Source organism: Neoarius graeffei, chromosome 12, assembly GCF_027579695.1.
Source record: "Neoarius graeffei isolate fNeoGra1 chromosome 12, fNeoGra1.pri, whole genome shotgun sequence".
Lineage (NCBI taxonomy): Eukaryota > Metazoa > Chordata > Actinopteri > Siluriformes > Ariidae > Neoarius > Neoarius graeffei.
In genome coordinates this window covers 69,852,598-69,872,925 of record NC_083580.1, presented here as the reverse complement: position 1 = coordinate 69,872,925, position 20,328 = coordinate 69,852,598, and the positions used below count along the sequence as shown (strand labels likewise).

The following is a 20,328-nucleotide window of genomic DNA, read 5'->3' as shown; positions in this document are numbered from 1 at the left end:
TCAATTTAGAGTCACCAGTTAACCTAACCTGCATGTCTTTGGACTGTGGGGGAAACCGGAGCACCCAGAGGAAACCCACGCGGACACGGGGAGAACATGCAAACTCCGCACAGAAAGGCCCTCGCCGGCCACGGGGCTCAAACCCGGACCTTCTTGCTGTGAGGCGACAGCGCTAACCACTACACCACCGTGCTGCCCATGTTTTTTTTGTTTTGCTTTTTCATTTTTTAAGTCATTGATCTGAACTAAATCTGATAGATTTCTGCAAACAAAAGCCAAGTGTACATGTAGTCAGTTCATCTGTGAAACACAGAACTATTTGTATTTAACAGTTATTCCATGAAATCGAGTCGTACATGAGCTGATAGCTGACTCGGCTCGGAGCAGGGTCGGCTATAAGCCATGTATAACTCGATTTCATGGAATATCTGTTTCATTCTATCCACATTCACTGGATTTTAAGAAATGGAGCATTTTCATTTTTGCAAATTCAATAAATAAAAACTTTATACAGAACGTCCGACAAAATAATTTCCGCTTAGAATGTAAACAAACTGGCAAAATGATGGTAGCAATTTGTGAAAAATGCGATAATTCTTACCATCAAATACTTTCATTCCATATTTTGTTGCTTTTTTTTGTATTTTTTTGGGGGGGAGTTTTTTGTTTTCAAGTAGGGTTTTTATTTTGTCCTTGGTTGGTTCAGTAACACAGTCCACCATTTTGTTTTTCTTCTTCTTTAGGGTTTTTTGGCGATTGGCAAACCAATTTAAAGGTGCATTACCACCACCGACTGCGCTGGACTGTGGAACAGGAAATATTGGGGAGAAAAAAAACAAAACTATATTCTTTTAGCTATTTGTTTCTTTTAAATACTTGATAAAGTGATGCATCTGGCTTGATGCGCTCTGCCATTTTGTTTTCCTCTACTCACGGTATACAAGCTGATATCCTTGTAGTAGAGTAGCCAATCCGAGCGTGTGATTGCTCATATCCAATGAACGTGGATAGAATAATATAAGATATATTACAAAGACTGGGAGAGAGAAAGCAGGATTGTGTCATGGACACTATTTTTATTTTTTCAAGAATTCTTGAAAAGACTGGGCGAGAGAAAGCAGGATTGTGGTGTGGACAGTATCTGTACATCAGAAATTCTTGTGCATCATGGTGACCTTGTTTCCCATGCAAAGGCTGTGAAAAAGAAACACGTCTCCTTTTTCAAATGCTCACTTAATTTGTGCTGGTTTCAGGTCTTTTGTGTGGTTTGTGAGGCGTAGTTGGGCTGATTTATTTTGCTGAAATCTGGCATTCCTGGTTGAGGGCAAAGGGAAACACACCTGCTGTGTCAAAGGTTCTTAACGGAGAACTGAAGTCATTTTTAAACTTGCTTTGTTTCTTAATTAACGTGTTATTCAATTACGTTTTCGGTTTTAGTAACCTTATATCGTGACTCGTACTGGCATATAATATTCCACTTTTCGGTTTTTAGCCATGTTCGTATGGTCCACGGCAGGAGTCGCTTATCCACGCGATCTTCATGGGACTTGTACGAGACTTCAAATGTGAAGTGTCAGTGCCGCCATTTTGAAAACTGTTTACACAGTGGCCAGATCGCCATATCATTCCAATTTAGATTAATTTCGAGATTTGCCAGCTTCATCAGTGATGGAGATTAATCCATACGACTTCGAACCAACGTGGAGTAGAGAAGAGTTGGAAAGACGGCAGGATAAGGACTAGTCCGTCGCGCTGGTACGTATGTCATTACTGTCGCACAATTAAAACGTGCTAGATCAGGCAGCTGGTGGGTTTTCAAAATAATAAACACATGCATGTATTTTTGTGATAAATACATATTATACTGAGCGCATTTCCCACATAATCCTCACTAAGGTTTCGGACAGCACTACAAAATGGCGTCCGCGCTATATAGCGAGTAGGGAGTGATTTCGGACATAGAAAACTTCCGGCTTGATTACGTCAGCATTCGAAAGAGGGTGCGCGCGTCTTTTGACAACGTTGGCAGATGTCAAGTCAAGTTTATTTGTATAGCGCTTTTAACAATAAACATTGTCGCAAAGCAGCTTTACAGAATTTGAACGACTTAAAACATGAGCTAATTTTGTCCCTAATCTATCCCCAATGAGCAAGCCTGTGGCGACGGTGGCAAGGAAAAACTCCCTCAGACGACATGAGGAAGAAACCTCGAGAGGAACCAGACTCAAAAGGGAACCCATCCTCATTTGGGCAACAACAGACAGCATGACTATAACATTAACAGTTTTAACATGAAGTCAGTTTCGTTGATGTTATAACTCTTCATTGATGGAAACTTGAGTGCAAAACTGTTCATGACAACTGCAGTCCTAAAGTTAGCAAGTTAACTGTAGTCCTCAGCCATAAAAGCATTACTGTAAGTGTCCAGAGCGTCTTCCAGGTATAACCCTCAACTGTCCTCATGGGGCCGTCCTTCACAGGAGCGATGCGATAAAACTCCGACCAGACACAGGGCACCAGGATGGATCAGGCAGGTCCGAGGGGCAGAAGAGGCCAGCATCTCAATCCCAGGATCAACGTGTAACTCAGAGGGTCGGGGGGGGGGGGAAACACAGGTTGTTAGGTATGCCCTAAAAATGACACAAGTATTAAATCTGTGTGGTAGGCTCGCAGAGACGAGAGTCTTGACATCAGGCATAATACACAACAATGGCATGTTAATATGGTTAAAAAAAATATCATGACCTGCTCTGGCTGGATGCTTGATTGGGTGATGGGAGCACACTCCTCAGCAATGATGAGATGCAGATGGGACCCTTAGGGCTGGCCAAGACAATTCAGTTACATTTCACCGGGTCTGGGACATGCGACAGAATGTCTGACGGCCGATTCCCTGCAGGCTATGATAGCAGAATGTCAGTCACTTTGATTTCCGCTGTACGTTTTACTTCCGTCCTACGATGTCTCGCCCAGGTCTCAGCGAATCTCGTTTACGGCCATCGCTTTGACATATGGACTGATATATATTCTCATCTCATCTCATTATCTGTAGCCGCTTTATCCTGTTCTACAGGGTTGCAGGCAAGCTGGAGCCTATCCTAGCTGACTACGGGCGAAAGGCGGGGTACACCCTGGACAAGTCACCAGGTCATCACAGGCCTGACACATAGACACAGACAACCATTCACACTCCCATTCACACCTACGGTCAATTTAGAGTCACCAGTTAACCTAACCTGCATGTCTTTGGACTGTGGTGGAAACCGGAGCACCCGGAGGAAACCCACGCGGACACGGGGAGAACATGCAAACTCCGCACAGAAAGGCCCTCGCCGGCCACGGGGCTCGAACCCGGATCTTCTTGCTGTGAGGCGACAGCGCTAACCACTACACCACCGTGCCGCCCGGATATATATTACGTAGCATATTTCAAACACTCATAAGTTGCTATAGCAGTGACAAAATAGCTGTCAGAAATGCATTCCTATATTTAATAAAATGAGAGAAATAGAATTTTGATGATAAAAAATTTGCGTTCAGTTCTCCTTTTAATGGTAAAGCCATTCAGAATGTAAGTGTATGATGGATGACCATGTCGCTGACTCTTAACTACTGATTTCAAAGCTTAAAATCGGCCAGATTGTAGCCTGTAGGACAAGTCAAGTGCGATCGCTTCTCGACTAAATCTTATTTGAACCCCATTAATATGGTCATGGCTTGTAACCATAGATATTTTTGTAGAAAGTGGTGTTAGTTCTCTGCGCTTGTGCACTGTATAGGCTATTATATGACTGCATTTCTCTCTCACACACACACACATGCATAAAATGCTGTGTGATGGAAGTTGTATTGAGTGTTTAGATAATGGTATTGATTTTAGGCTTACACCCTGAAAGGTCTCATTTGCCTGTGTAGAAGCATTAGCACCTGAGCTGTGTGTTATGTCTCTACGGTGTGTGTTGTGTCTTGAGCTCTCAGCTTCTGTGCCACTCAGCAGTTTCTCAGTGTAACCATTATTTCAGACTCACACTCTCTCTCTCCCTTTTTTTTTTGTTTTTTTTTCCTATCCCGGCAGACAAATATCCCTTTCCTCCAGAACGTACTGAGCAACGACCAGTTTCTTTATGGCACCGTGGATACGCAGTTCATCGACGAGAACCAGGACCTTTTCAACCTCAAACCTGTTCAGAACCGAGCCCAGAAACTCCTGCATTATCTGGGTAGGGTGACACAAGCATCATAAATTTTTCCTGATTTTTTTTTATTTTTTTTATTTAAACCAGCAGTCTCTGTGCGACGTTCGAGTGTCGGTCAAGTTCGTGAGACAGCGTGAGTGGGGGAAAGCAGGCGCATATGATCAAAAGCTTTCTCTACGTACAATCGATATGCTTTCATTTCAATGGAATCGCATCCCTTGAAGGCTTGTTTTGCTTCACTTTTACCTTTATATTGATATTTAGGATTCTCAGATTGTATTTTAAAGACTGCCTGAGTTGACTCATCATATGAAGCTTTTGTAGCTTTCGATAAAATACTTATCTGCAGCTTTGAAATTTCTGTTGAGTGCAGTATGATGTCAGATTGTGTGTGTGTGTCTCTTTTCTAATCTCAGGGCACGTCATGGTGAATGGTCCAACGACTCCCATCCCTGTAAAGGCCAAGCCTTCCTCCATTGATCCAGTCGTCCCAGCAGTGTCTCTCAGTAAGCAGTACACCTCCACGCACATGCTGTCAATATGAGCTCTGTGCAGATCCACTACCGAGAAACCAGGAAGTGTAAACTCCTCTCATGCGCTGACACCTAAGACTACTTCCATAAAGGTTAAATTATTGCCTCCTAACAAAATCCGTCAACGTTTATATGTTTAAAACCTGTTTATTATTACTGTAGTCTTGGACTATGTGGAGCATCAGCCATACAAGTCCCTGTATAAGAGCTGTTACTATAGAAATGACAAGATGCCTTAATATAAACCTACTGTTCGTGTTAAATCTGGAAATACTGTCCGAGTCATGTGTCCAATCAGATTTGAGAACTCACCAGTGCTGTTGTCTCATCTCATCTCATTATCTGTAGCTGCTTTATCCTGTTCTACAGGGTCGCAGGCAAGCTGGAGCCTATCCCAGCTGACTACGGGCGAAAGGCGGGGTACACCCTGGACAAGTCGCCAGGTCATCACAGGGCTGACACATAGACACAGACAACCATTCACACTCACATTCACACCTACGGTCAATTTAGAGTCACCAGTTAACCTAACCTGCATGTCTTTGGACTGTGGGGGAAACCGGAGCACCCAGAGGAAACCCACACGGACACGGGGAGAACATGCAAACTCCGCACAGAAAGGCCCTCGCCAGCCACGGGGCTCGAACCCGGACCTTCTTGCTGTGAGGTGACAGCGCTAACCACTACACCACCGTGCTGCCCAGTGCTGTTGTATAATTATAATTATTCTATCCACATTCACTGGATATGAGCAATCACACGCCCTGATTGGCTACTCTACTACTAGGATATCAGCTTATATACTGTGAGTAGAGAAAAACCAAATGGCGGTGCGTATTGTTGAACCAATGGAGGACGAAATAAAAACTACTCGGAAACAAAACCCTAAAAAATATATTTTAAAAAAAATGTGGAAAGAAAGTATTTGATGAAAGTAAGATTTTTTTTTTTAAGAATTATTTTCTCATTTTTCACAAATTGCTCCGGTCATTTCGCCGGTTTGTTTGCATTCTTCATCGTTAAGCATTAAAATTTGTTGAAATTTATTTAGACTGGTTCAAAAGCTCAAAGAAGTTTCAAAATTACGTAACTGAAATGTCCAATGAAGAATTAAATAAATGTCGAAACCTATTCTACACCTCAGCATGACAGCAAGACGGCACTTTCTACAAAAAACAAAAAAAACCACCAACAACACTAAAATCAATTCGTGCAGCCGTCGATAGGTTTTTAAGAAGTCCACCTGAGCGGAAATGATTTTGTCGGACTTTTTTTTTATTTATCTCAAAATCCGGTGGATGTCATAAGTTATTCCACTCAGTCTTGTCGTATGTGGCTTATAGCTCATGTGCGACTCGATTTCATGGAATAACTGTGAAATATTCATCTTCATACTCCATGCAAACATACAGTACCAGTCAAAAGTTTAGACACCCAAACTTTTCATTCATAGGCTTTTCTGTATTTTGACTCTTACAGTAATGCTTTTATGGCTGAGGACTACAGTTGACTTGCGAACTTTAGGACTGCAGTTGATTTGCGAACTTTAGGACTGCAGTTGTCATGAACAGTTTTGCATTCAAGTTCCCATCAGTGAAGAGTTTATAACATCAACGAAACTGACTTCCTGTTAAAACTGTTAAAAATGTTATAATCACGTTGTCTGTTATCACCCAAATGAGGATGGGTTCCCTTTTGAGTCTGGTTCCTCTCGAGGTTTCTTCCTCATGTCGTCTAAGGGAGTTTTTCCTTGCCACTGTCGCCACAGACTCGCTCACTGGGGATAAAATTAGCTCATGTTTAAAGTCATTAAAATTCTGTAAAGCTGCTTTGTGACAATGTCTGTTGTTAAAAGCGCTATAAAAATAAACTTGACTTGGCGTTTCTTCATTGTAGAACGATACTGAAGACATCAAAACTATGAAATAACATGGAACATGTATGGAATTATGTCGGGAAACAAACAAAACAATTTTTCTTATTTTAGATTCTTCAAAGTAGTCACTGTTTACCTTGACGATGCTTTACACACTATTGGCATTATCTTAACCAGCTTCATGAGGTAGTCACCTGGAATGCTTTTCAATTAACAGGTGTGCCTCGTCAAGAGGTAATTAGTGCAATTTCTTGCCGCCTTAATGCATTTGAGATCAAATGGTAAATAGTAAATAATAAGTACGCAATAAATAGCCCTATTCCACAACAGTAGTAATCCATATTATGTCAAGAACCACTTGACTAAGTAAAGAGAAATGACATCCATCGTTACTTTAAGACATGAAGTGTCTTTTAATTAATACAAATAAAGACAAAACATTAAATTACAATACCTGTTCCCGTTTACTCCGTCGCGGGTGAGGTAATTCGAAGATGAGTTCAAACTTTTGACTGGTACTGTAGGTTCTAATGATTCACCTTTCATTCTAATACAGCTGTCCTTGATCAGCGTTTCACTAAGTGTCGTATCTTATATCGCTAACTAGCCAAGCGGAGTTTAGAGTTTATCAGCCCTGCAATGTCTCGAATTGTCAAACTTGTAGTTAAACTTCAGTTATCTCCATTCTGAATACAGGAAGACTGGCCTGCACATCAATGCCAAGAAGACTGAATTCATGGCTTTCAGTATAACATCCTTGACTCCCCTCAAAGTTAGCAGTGGTGACCATCTTCAACAGGTTAATGACTTTAAATATATTGGCTCAAGAATGGAGAGCACAGAGAGGGACATTAAAGAGAATAAGGTACAAGCTTGGAGAGCCCTCCACAACCTGAAGAGTTTGGACATTCAAGTTATCAAGAGGGTTAAAAGCCAAGATATTCACAGCAGCCATTGAATCCATCCTGCTCAATGGCTGAGAGGCCTGGATCCTGACCACTCCACTTACCAAGTCCCTCGACGGGTGTTATACAAGAACCATTCACAATATCAACTGGCAGCAACGTATCACCAATCAAGAATTGTATGGAGGCCTATGTAGGGTCTCAGACAAAATAGCAGCAAGGCAACTCAGGCTAGCTGGCCACTGCCTCCAACATCCATACCCCTTTTCCACCAAATCAGTTCCAGGGCTGGTTCGGGGCCAGTGCTGGTGCTGGTTCACGACTCGTTCAACTTGCGAGCCAGCTGAGAACCAGTTTGCTTTTCCATAGCTCGCGGTGCTAAGGGAAGCCACGTCATTACGTCGTTGTATACGTCATTACGTCGCTGTATACGTCTGTTACGTCGCTACGTTTGCATAAACCTTGGCACGAATATCGAAGCAAAAACAACACGGAAGAAGCAGCAGCAGCAACAATAATAATAATAATTATGGATGACTTCACGTTTGTACAGCTGCTGCTTCTCGTTGCTTAAAAATGGCGATCTTTCATGGTCTTATTGTTGTTGGTCTTAACAACTCCGCCCCCCCCCCCGCTGACGTAAGTGGTTCTTTCCTCTGGCCCAGCAAAGAGTTGGTGCTAGCCTGGAATCGGTTTTTCTGGCCCCAGAGCCAGTTCTTTGTCAGTGGAAACAGAAAACCTGGTTCCAAACTAAGCACTGGCCCCGAACCAGCCCTGGAACTGCTTTGGTGGAAAAGGGGCACCAGAGATCCCAGCATTTGTAACGGTATTATGGGGGCCCACACATGGCAGAAGAAACCCTGGGTGGCCACTCAAAACAATGATAGATGTCCTCAAAGAAGATGCTGGAGTGGTCAACACCGTTGAATTGAGGACCCTAATGATGGGTAGAGAGGAGTAGAGAGTCCGCTATTTTGCCCGACTGAGGTCGATGTAGTAGTATCTCCATTCTCCATTGAACACTGCTGAAAATGGGGAGAAGCTCTCATTTGTTTTGTTTTTTTCTCTCGATCTTTTTCTTTTTGATTGAACAACAAAGCTTAGCCATAAATGTGCTGGCAGTGTTCACCTGTTGCATCGTGTATATATGTTATTTACCAGCTGGGAGGTCTGTATCGTGAAATAATGTGACCGAGGTCTTGAAAGTACTGAGCGAGGCCCTCTGGGCCGAGGTCAGTATTCAAGGCCGAGGCCACGGTATTTCACGATACGGACCGACCTTAAGCTGGTAAATAATTTTTTTCTTTACCAAATTCTAACAGAAAACGAGAGCGCCCGAAAGGGAAAACCGAGCCGAGCCGCCATTTTGAATCCTCATTCACGGCTGTAATGCAAATTGCTTTCTCCTCGGTATACAAGTGCACTTCCATAGCAGGAAAAAAACTACATTTTGCCGCTTATGTACAACCCCGATTCCAAAAAAGTTGGGACAAAGTACAAATTGTAAATAAAAACGGAATGCAATGATGTGGAAGTTTCAAAATTCCATATTTTATTCAGAATAGAACATAGATGGCATATCAAATGTTTAAACTGAGAAAATGCATCATTTAAAGAGAAAAATTAGGTGATTTTAAATTTCATGACAACAACACATCTCAAAAAAGTTGGGACAAGGCCATGTTTCCCACTGTGAGACATCCCCTTTTCTCTTTACAACAGTCTGTAAACATCTGGGGACTGAGGAGACAAGTTGCTCAAGTTTAGGGATAGGAATGTTAACCCATTCTTGTCTAATGTAGGATTCTAGTTGCTCAACTGTCTTGGGTCTTTTTTGTCGTATCTTCCGTTTTATGATGCACCAAATGTTTTCTATGGGTGAAAGATCTGGACTGCAGGCTGGCCAGTTCAGTACCCGGACCCTTCTTCTACGCAGCCATGATGCTGTAATTGATGCAGGATGTGGTTTGGCATTGTCATGTTGGAAAATGCAAGGTTTTCCCTGAAAGAGACGTCGTCTGGATGGGAGCATATGTTGCTCTAGAACCTGGATATACCTTTCAGCATTGATGGTGTCTTTCCAGATGTGTAAGCTGCCCATGCCACACGCACTAATGCAACCCCATACCATCAGAGATGCAGGCTTCTGAACTGAGCGCTGATAACAACTTGGGTCGTCCTTCTCCTCTTTAGTCCGAATGACACGGCGTCCCTGATTTTCCATAAAGATCTTCAAATTTTGATTCATCTGACCACAGAACAGTTTTCCACTTTCCCACAGTCCATTTTAAATGAGCCTTGGCCCAGAGAAGACGTCTGCGCTTCTGGATCGTGTTTAGATACGGTTTCTTCTTTGAACTATAGAGTTTTAGCTGGCAACGGCGGATGGCACGGTGAATTGTGTTCACAGATAATGTTCTCTGGAAATATTCCTGAGCCCATTTTGTGATTTCCAATACAGAAGCATGCCTGTATGTGATGCAGTGCCGTCTAAGGGCCCGAAGATCACGGGCACCCAGTATGGTTTTCCAGACTTGACCCTTACGCACAGAGATTCTTCCAGATTCTCTGAATCTTTTGATGATATTATGCACTGTAGATGATGATATGTTCAAAGTCTTTGCAATTTTACACTGTGGAACTCCTTTCTGATATTGCGCCACTATTTGTCGGCGCAGAATTAGGGGGATTGGTGATCCTCTTCCCATCTTTACTTCTGAGAGCCACTGCCACTCCAAGATGCTCTTTTTATACCGTCATGTTAATGACCTATTGCCAATTGACCTAATGAGTTGCAATTTGGTCCTCCAGCTGTTCCTTTTTTGTACCTTTAACTTTTCCAGCCTCTTATTGCCCCTGTCCCAACTTTTTTGAGATGTGTTGCTGTCATGAAATTTCAAATGAGCCAATATTTGGCATGAAATTTCAAAATGTCTCACTTTCGACATTTGATATGTTGTCTGTGTTCTATTGTGAATACAATATCAGTTTTTGAGATTTGTAAATTATTGCATTCCGTTTTTATTTACAATTTGTTCTTTGTCCCAACTTTTTTGGAATCGGGGTTGTAGTCCCCTATTTATACAAAATTGAGCCATTCAGGATTCAGCCATGTTTTTGCTTGGCGTTAGCAAGTTAGAGGTTTTTAGCTTTCTCCTGAAATGTTTTCTTTTATTGTGTCTTCCTCAGGGTAGTAAAACTCGCTTTCGCTGTGAACACTGTCATTATCGCTATCCATAATGCTATTTTCCTGAGAAATGCTTGCAAAAATTTATAAGATTTTTGATAATATTATAAATAAATCTTATTTTAAAAAAAAAGATAAATGTTGACAAAAATTGCTACTATGTTTGTTGTTGTTGTGAACGAGTGGGTCGCCAGAGGTCCGTAACTGGGGTCCGTACTGTAGGATATGGACCCGCTTGCCAGCCAATCAGAGCGCAGGATTTGATGAAAACCGCACCGCGAAAAAAATAAAACATTTATTGTTATTTCATGATGGAATTTTCCTTTACATAAACTGAGAATTTTCTCATTTTTGCCTCAAAGTTAACTTTCAATGCTTAATAATGCTAATAATATAAATAATGCACTTTGTCCCTTTGCTGTTTTATCCAAAAAAGAAAAGAACAAGAGCCAGGATGAAATTTGCGAGGAGGCAGAATGTTAAACTGACCATCAATTTATTCATGTTTATTTGTAAGATTTATTTTTGGTGTTTTTATGCCCCGCTGGCCGAAAGGCCCGAAAGGGGATTATGTCGTGGTGATGTCCGTCCCTCCCTCCGTCCATCCATCCATCCACCCTGGGGAGGGTGCTCACCTTCTGAAATCAACTCCTCTCACAATTTTTGGAAGAATTTCACGAAACTTGACCAGATTCTTTGTTATATCTCAATAATACGCATATTGCAATTTTGTTAAATTGGGTCACATTTTACCCGAGTTACAACCTTTGATTAACAAAATTATAATTTGACAATTTCATGAAAATATGTTTTCCTTCTGAAATCAACTCCTCTCACAATTTTTGGAGGAATTTCACAAAACTTGGTAAAAGGCATTGTTATATGTTGGTAGTACGCATATTGAAATTTTGTTCAATTCGGTCACATTTTACCAGTTACAGCCCTTGATTAACAACCTTGTACTTTGACAATTTCATGAAGGTGTGCTCGCCTTCTGACGTCATCAACTCTTACAATTTTTGGACGAATTTCTCGAAGCTTGGCAAAAGGCCTTGTTATATGACGGTAATACGCAGATTGCCATTTAATTTCATTTGTGAAAATTTTCCGAGAGTTTTGACCCTTCATTAAATAACTTGTACTTTGACAATTTCATGATGGTGTACATTCTTCTGAAATCAACTCCTCTTATAATTTGTGGAGGATTTTCACCAAAGTTGGTAAAAGGCTTTGTTATATGACAGTTATACGCAGATTGAAATTTCGTTTTATTTGGGTAAATTTTACCATAGTTATGCCCTTGATTATTAACAAACTTGTACTTTGGCAATTTCATCAAGGTGTGCTTGCTTTCTGAAATCAACTTCCGTCACAGTTTTTGGAGGAATTTCATGAAACTTGACAGGATTTTTTTGTTATATGTCGGTAATACGTATATTGCAATTTCGTTCAATTCAGTCGCGTTTTACCAGAGTTACGGCCGAGTTGCCAGCAGGGGATATTGTACTCTCAGAGCACTCATTTGTTGTTGTTGCTTATATTTATCATTTCTGTCTTCCTTATTCTACTTTTATTCAAGCTCTCTCCACCACCTGTCAGTTTATTTTTAGTCGTATAGAACTTCTAAATATTGTCACGAAGCAGCTTGACAGAAACCCAGATGTCGGATCTGTAACCCTGTCGGTAGATTGTTTGTTAGTTCGGGAGCATTTGCAATCTTTCATGCAGTTTTACTGAACATCCTCGTTTTGTTTTGTTTTTTTGTGAGATCCTTAAAGAAAGAAATATGCTACAAAAGTACTTTCTTGTTAAAGCATGTCTGCTGGAATTGAATGACACAATATTCTATCATGTTTGCATATTTCCTGTTTTTAATGCCATAGTGTTATTTTGTTCCAGTGTTGCACTACATCTTGCATAATATTGCATATATAGTCTCAGGATTATATAAAGCATGTCCATGACATCTTTCTAATGTTTTTTTTTTTTTTGTTGAAACATTATTTATATTTGATTTTACTTCATTACAACAAGGTTCTTGAATCTTGTATAATGTATTGACTTTAAGGTATGATTGATTGTAGAATTGATTACTCTGTGTGTTTGTGTGTGTGTGCACGCGCTCATTTTAGGAGCCCCGCCAACAGGTTTTAGGGATGTGCTGCTGAAAGAAGGCCCTGAAGGCTTTGCCAAGGCGGTACGTGCCCACAAAGGTCTGCTACTGATGGACACGACCTTCAGAGATGCCCACCAGTCCCTCCTGGCCACTCGGGTGCGCACTCATGACCTTAAAAAGATTGCACCCTTTGTGGCTCACAACTTCAGCAACCTCTTCAGCGTGGAAAACTGGGGAGGTCTGACATTTCTAATTCTCTCTCAAGCATTTTTAATGTATTTTTCCCCCCATTTTTTTTATTTCACAGCTTCTCCCCTGACCATTAGCCAGACTCTTGCTCCTTTTTTGTTTGTCATTGCATTATTAATAATCATATTTTAGAAAGTTCTTGAAGAGTTGGCTTAGGAAAAGCTAGTTCTTAAAGCAAGAGTAGAAGATAACCGTGCTTTATTGGAGATGCATTCTAGGTCGTGATGAAAATTTGATAGCACTTTCGATGAAGGCTATATAAATATTGTGGTAGATTATAAGGTGTTATAATCATTCATGAAAAGGCATGGCATGTAAAATAATGCATTATACAGTACCTATCGAAAGTTTGGACACCTTCAAATTCACTGGTTTTTCTTTATTTTTATTAATTAAGTCACTTCATGTCTTAAAGTAATGATGGATGTCGTTTCTCTTTACATAGTTGGTCGGTTCTTGTCATCATCTGGATTACTGCAGTTGTGGAATAGGGCTGTTTACTGTATTTTTATTATTAATTTGCACTAAGCAGCGCTGGCGCAAATTGTTACTTTCACTCAGGATCTTTCTTCGTATTATTATTATTATTATTATTATTATTCTCCTCCTAACGTTTTTTAGGATACCTCTGGGCTGAATTACGTTGCTGTGACTTTTGGTGTTGATCCAGATCACCGAACTGGAATGATCCATGAAAAACAGGATTTTTTTCAGTCAGTTATAACTCTGTCAGTTTTTATGATTTTTCCAGTCAGGTTTTTTTTAATTATTTATTTTGTTCAGGGTGGCAGGGCGCAACTTTTCCTTGACTTTCAGTTGACAAAGGTCAGCTCGTGAAAATGACTGTGACTTTTTAGTCACAGTCTCTCTCTCTCTCTCTCTCTCTCTCTATCCATCTATTATTATTATTATTATTATTATTATTATCCTAACATTTTTAGGACGCTATTTCTCCCTCAGTTTTCAACCAATCATCACCAAATTTCACATGAAGAATACCTCTGGGGTGAATTACATTGCTATGACTTTTGGTGCTGATCTGGATCACCGAACCGGAATGATCCATGAAAAACATGGTTTTTTTCAATCACTTAACTGTCAATTTTCATGATTCTTTCAGTCATTTTTCAAAATTTTGTTCAGGGCGGCAGGGTGCAACTTTTCCTCACTAAGCATCATTCTCTATCTCTTACCGTTCCGGATCTATAGGCCACGGTGACCAGACATCCTGGTTTGTAACAGCTAGCGCAAATTACTGTGACTTCAGTCATAGTCTCTATCTAGCTTGTATTATTAGTCTCCTAACGTTTTTAGGACACTATTTCTCCCTCAGTTTTCAACCAATCATCACCAAATTTCACATGAAGAATACCTCTGGGGTGAATTACATTGCTATGACTTTTGGTGCTGATCTGGATCACCAAAACGGAATAATCCATGAAAAACTTTTTTTTCAATCACTTAACTGTCAATTTTCATGATTTTTTTCAGTCATTTTTCAAAATTTTGTTCAGAGTGGCAGGATGCAACTTTTCCTCACTAAGCATCGTTCTCCATCTCTTACCGTTCCGGATCTATAGGGCACGGTGACCAGACATCCTGGTTTGTAACAGCTAGCGCAAATTACTGTGACTTCAGTCATAGTCTCTATCTAGTTCGTATTATTAGTCTCCTAACGTTTTTAGGACCCTATTTCTCTCTCAGTTTTCAACCAATCAGCACCAAATTTCACATGAAGAATACCTCTGGACTGAATTATGTTGCTATGACTTTTGGTGCTGATCTGGATCACCGAACCGGAACGATCCATGAAAAACGGGATTTTTTTCAATCACTTATAACTCTGTCAATTTTCATGATTTTTTCAATCAGTTTTAAAAATATTGCTCAGGGCGGCAGGGTGCAACTTTTCCTCACTAAGCATCATTCTCTATCTCTTACCGTTCCGGATCTATAGGGCACGGTGACCAGATGTCCTGGTTTGTAACAGCTAGCGCAAATCACTGTGACTTCAGTCACAGTCTCTATCTAGTTTACCATTTACTTTTGATCTCAAACACATTAAGAAGGCAAGAAACTCGTCCACTAATTACCTTTTGACGAGATACACCTGTTAATTGAAAAGCGTTCCAGGTGACTACCTCATGCAGCTGGTAAAGATAACGCCAATAGTGTGCAAAGTGTCATCAAGGTAAACGCTGAAGAATCTAAAATATCAAACATTCTGGGGTTTTTTTTAAAACACTTTTTTTTTTTTTTTTTGCCACAAAATTCCATCTATGTTCCAGATGTTATTTCATAGTTTTGATGTCCTCAGTATTGCTCTACAATGTAGAAAATAGTCACAATACAGGAAACCCTATGAATGAGTCGAGCAGGGGTGTCCAAACTTTTGACTGGTGCTGTATGGAGAGCTAATAACACATTACATCTTAATAATCCACTATGCAAAGGAAGGTTTGGTGTTATAAAGTGTTTTATGACATTATTACTGATAATGCAGCAAGGTAACAAGTCATAATGCAGATTAATGATATGAATGTGTTTGTAGTTTTGTATCGATATGACCTTTATAGAAACAGTTCTCAGCCTCTTAAAAAAAAAAAAAAGAAAAGCATGTTTTCAATCCGATTTCTGTGCTGCCCATTAAACACATCGTTGCATTATTAATAAATGCATTTCTGCATAAGTGGATCCTCTGCAGGGCATGAAGAAATGCTTGTAATCTCAACTTAATTATTTACATTTAAATAAAATATTCATAGTAGAACTATTAGATCGGATTGCATTATGACAGTAATTTGACGGGAATGGTAAAAGGGATGATTTTTTTTTTCTTTTTGTACCAGAGGATAGTATCCTATTAAATTTCCCCTCACACTGAGCTCTCCCTTCAGGTTATGCAGTTGTAGGTTTGACCCTTTTGCCAAGGGTTCACTTGTTCATGTTATTCAAAGAAAAAAAAAATCATCTTTCTTGCTATAAAGGAATCATGAATATTCAAACTCTTGCATATTTGTGCTTCAACACTCGACTTGTGTTGGTATGTATTCTTGTGGTATTCCTGTGTTCCCAAGGTTACAGCAGGAGCAGGAAGGAGAGAAACAGGCAAACGGCATTAGAGAAGTCATTGCATTTCATGATTTGCTTAAAAAAAAAAGCTATATTTGTACGACTTTTTCTTTTATAGGTGCTACATTTGATGTAGCAATGCGCTTCTTATGCGAGTGTCCTTGGAAGAGATTGCAGGAGCTGAGGTCTCTGATCCCCAACGTGCCTTTCCAGATGCTTCTGAGAGGAGCCAATGCTGTGGGATACACAAACTACCCAGACAACGCAGTCTACAAGTCAGCACCATGCACCCAAACCTTGGTTTCAGTATACGTCTAAAATCCAAATCTGTACGGCTGCTTTCACATTTTAATCTGTTTGATTCAAACCAAAATATCCAAGAGCCATCTGAGCAAGAGCACCCGATTGAAGTGTCTCGGTTGACTAGCTTGCTTTGACTGGTGTCAGGAAGTGATTCAACTCCAAGAAGTGAACAAAACTTGCCGTTGATTTTGGGTTGCATAAGACTTTTTTTTTTTTTTTTCACCATAGTTGCAAGTTGAACCAAGAAGTACAAACTGAGCCAGAACTGCGGAGGAAAAAATGGTGATGGTGACACACAGGCTGCATTCGAAACGATGAAACTGCTGCCTCAGTAGGATGTCTAATAACAAGGCAGCAAGGCATCAGGCCTTCTAAGATGCCTTCAGACTGCCTCCAGTTGAAGGCAACATCGATGTATCCTCAAATCTACCCATAAATCTGTGCAGCAACTCTCTCTCAAGGAACAGGGAAAAAAAAAAGATGGCGGACCAAACTTGACCAAAAAGTGATTTCTCATCTCATCTCATTATCTCTAGCCGCTTTATCCTTCTACAGAGTCGCAGGCAAGCTGGAGCCTATCCCAGCTGACTACGGGCGAAAGGCGGGGTACACCCTGGACAAGTCGCCAGGTCATCACAGGGCTGACACATAGACACAGACAACCATTCACATTCACACCTACGGTCAATTTAGAGCCACCAGTTAACCTAACCTGCATGTCTTTGGACTGTGGGGGAAACCGGAGCACCCGGAGGAAACCCACACGGACAACATGCAAACTCCACACAGAAAGGCCCTCGCCGGCCACGGGGCTCGAACCCGGACCTTCTTGCTGTGAGGCGACAGTGCTAACCACTACACCACCGTGCCACCCCCAAAAAGTGATTTTGTATACAAATAAAAGTTTGGGGTTTTTTTCACTTTGATTTTTTTTTTTTTAAAGTTACCAAAAAAATAAGCATACTATCTTCCAACCCCATGATTGAAACCAAATAAATTTGTTTGATATGATTTGTGAGGCGTCTGTTCGCTAAATAGCAAACTCTTTGGTTTAGTTACATGGTGTGCTGATGTCACACGTTACTGTAAATGCTATCTTAAAAGTTTATTCAAAACAAATGTCTTTGTTAGAAGATACCTTCAGTCAAAAGTCCTGCCTTGTGAGACACCTGACTATTACGTCTGTTTTGAATGCAACCACAAAGTGTTTTCGTCCTCATATATATCTCTCACACAGACACACACAGTCTTGAAAGTTTGTGAACCCTTTAGAATTTTCTCTATTTCTGCATACAGTAAATATGACCTAAAACATCATCAGATTTTCACACAAGTCCTAAAAGTAGATAAAGAGAACCCAGTTAAACAAATGAGACAAAAATATTATACTTGGTCATTTATTTATTGAGGAAAATGATCCAATATTACATATCTGTGAGTGGCAAAAGTATGTGAACCTTTGCTTTCAGTATCTGGTGTGACCCCCTTGTGCAGCAATAACTGCAACTAAACGTTTGCGGTAACTGTTGATCAGTCCTGCACACCGGCTTGGAGGAATTTTAGCCCATTCCTCCGTACAGAACAGCTTCAACTCTGGGATGTTGGTGGGTTTCCTCACATGAACTGCTCGCTTCAGGTCCTTCCACAACATTTCCATTGGATTAAAGTCAGGACTTTGACTTGGCTCTTCCAAAACATTTAACTTTATTCTTCTTTAACCATTCTTTGGTAGAACGATTTGTGTGCTTAGGGTCGTTGTCTTGCTGCATGACCCTCCTCCTCTTGAGATTCAGTTCATGGACAGATGTCCTGACATTTTCCTTTAGAATTCGCTGGTATAATTCAGAATTCATTGTTCCATCAATGATGGCAAGCCGTCCTGGCCCAGATGCGGCAAAACAGGTCCAAACCATGATACTACCACCACCATGTTTCACAGATGGGATAAGGTTCTTATGCTGGAATGCAGTGTTTTCCTTTCTCCAAACATAACGCTTCTCATTTAAACCAAAAAGTTCTATTTTGGTCTCATCCGTCCACAAAACATTTTTCCAATAGCCTTCTGGCTTGTCCACGTGATCTTTAGCAAACTGCAGACAAGCAGCAATGTTCTTTTTGGAGAGCAGTGGCTTTCTCCTTGCAACCCTGCCATGCACACCATTGTTGTTCAGTGTTCTCCTGATGGTGGACTCACGAACATTAACATTAGCCAATGTGAGAGAGGCCTTCAGTTGCTTAGAAGTTACCTTGGGGTCCTTTGTGACCTCGCTGACTATTACACGCCTTGCTCTTGGAGTGATCTTTGTTGGTCAGCCACTCCTGGGGAGGGTAACGATGGTCTTGAATTTCCTCCATTTGTACACAATCTGTCTGACTGTGGATTGGTGAAGTCCAAACTCTTTAGAGATGGTTTTGTAACCTTTTCCAGCCTGATGAGCATCAACAATGCTTTTTCTGAGGTCCTCAGAAATCTCCTTTGTTTGTGCCATAATACACTTTTACAAACCTGTGTTGTGAAGATCAGACTTTGATAGATCCCTGTTCTTTAAATAAAACAGGGTGCCCACTCACACCTGATTGTCGTCCCATTGATTGAAAACACCGGACTCTAATTTCACCTTCAAATTAACTGCTAATCCTAGAGGTTCACATACTTTTGCCATTCACAGATATGTAATATTGGATCATTTTCCTCAATAAATAAATGACCAAGTATAATATTTTTGTCTCATTTGTTTAACTGGGTTCTCTTTATCTACTTTTAGGACTTGTGTGAAAATCTGAAGTTGTTTTAGGTCATATTTATGCAGAAATATAGAAAATTCTAAAGGGTTCAAAAACTTTCAAGCACCACTGTGTATATATGAAAACAGTTATATTATTATACAATACAAGGCATGTAACACAGAGTTGCCTATAAGCCGTGTACGACAAGATTGAGTGGAATAACTGTTTTATTCTATCCACGTTCACTGGATTTTGAGAAACAGAGCATTTTTTTTTTTTTGCAAAGACGATAAATAAAAACTTTGTACAAAACTTTCCTGACGAAATAATTTCCGCTTAGAATGTAAGCAAACCGGCAAAATGATAGTAGCAGTTTGTGAAAAATGCGATGATGATAATTCTTGAAAAATAGAAGCTATGTTCTTCCCGTGAAATACTTTTATTCCATATGTTGTTGGCTTTTTTTTGTGGTTTTGTTTTCAAGTACAGTTTTTATCCCCCGCTGGCCGAAAGGCCCACAGGGGTATTATGTTGTGGCGATTTCATTCCGTCTGTCTGTCTGTCTGTCTGTCCGTCTCGGGAAGGGTGCTCACCTTCTGAAATCAACTCCTCTCACAGTTTTTGGAGGAATTTCACGAAACTTGGCAGGATTCTTTATTATATGTTGGTAATATGCATATTGTAATTTCATTAAATTCAGCCGCATTTTGCCAGAGTTACAGCCCTTGGTTAACATCATTGTACTTTCACAATTTCATGAAGGTGTGCTTGCATTCTGACATCGACTCCTCTCGCAATTTTTGGACAAATTTCTCGAAGCTTGGCAAAAGGCCTTGTTATATGAGGGTAATACGCATATTGCAATTTAATTTCATTTGTGAAAATTTTCCGAGAGTTTTGACCCTTGATTAAATAACTTGTACTTTGATAATTTCATGATGGTGTACGTTCTTCTGAAATCAACTTCTCTCACAGTTTGTGGAGGAATTTCACCAAACTTGGTAAAAGGCTTTGTTATATGACAGTTATACGCATATTGAAATTTTGCTTAATTTGGACAAATTTTACCAGAGTTATGCCCTTGATTATTAACAAACTTGTACATTGGCAATTTCATCAAGGTGTGCTTGCTTTCTGAAATCAACTTCCCTCACAATTTTTATC

General features: G+C 40.3%; 1 protein-coding gene across 2 annotated transcripts in view; it reads left to right on the top strand.

Moving 5' to 3' along the window:
- Positions 1–20,328, top strand: part of pcxa (pyruvate carboxylase a) — a 493,922-nt gene that overhangs the window by 386,302 nt on the left and 87,292 nt on the right. For both annotated transcript variants that reach the window (XM_060936332.1, XM_060936333.1), the window contains 4 exons: positions 4,076–4,220; positions 4,613–4,702; positions 12,830–13,051; positions 16,253–16,409. In XM_060936332.1, the coding sequence (XP_060792315.1) occupies positions 4,076–4,220; positions 4,613–4,702; positions 12,830–13,051; positions 16,253–16,409 (614 nt within the window). The remainder of the gene's footprint in view (positions 1–4,075; positions 4,221–4,612; positions 4,703–12,829; positions 13,052–16,252; positions 16,410–20,328) is intronic.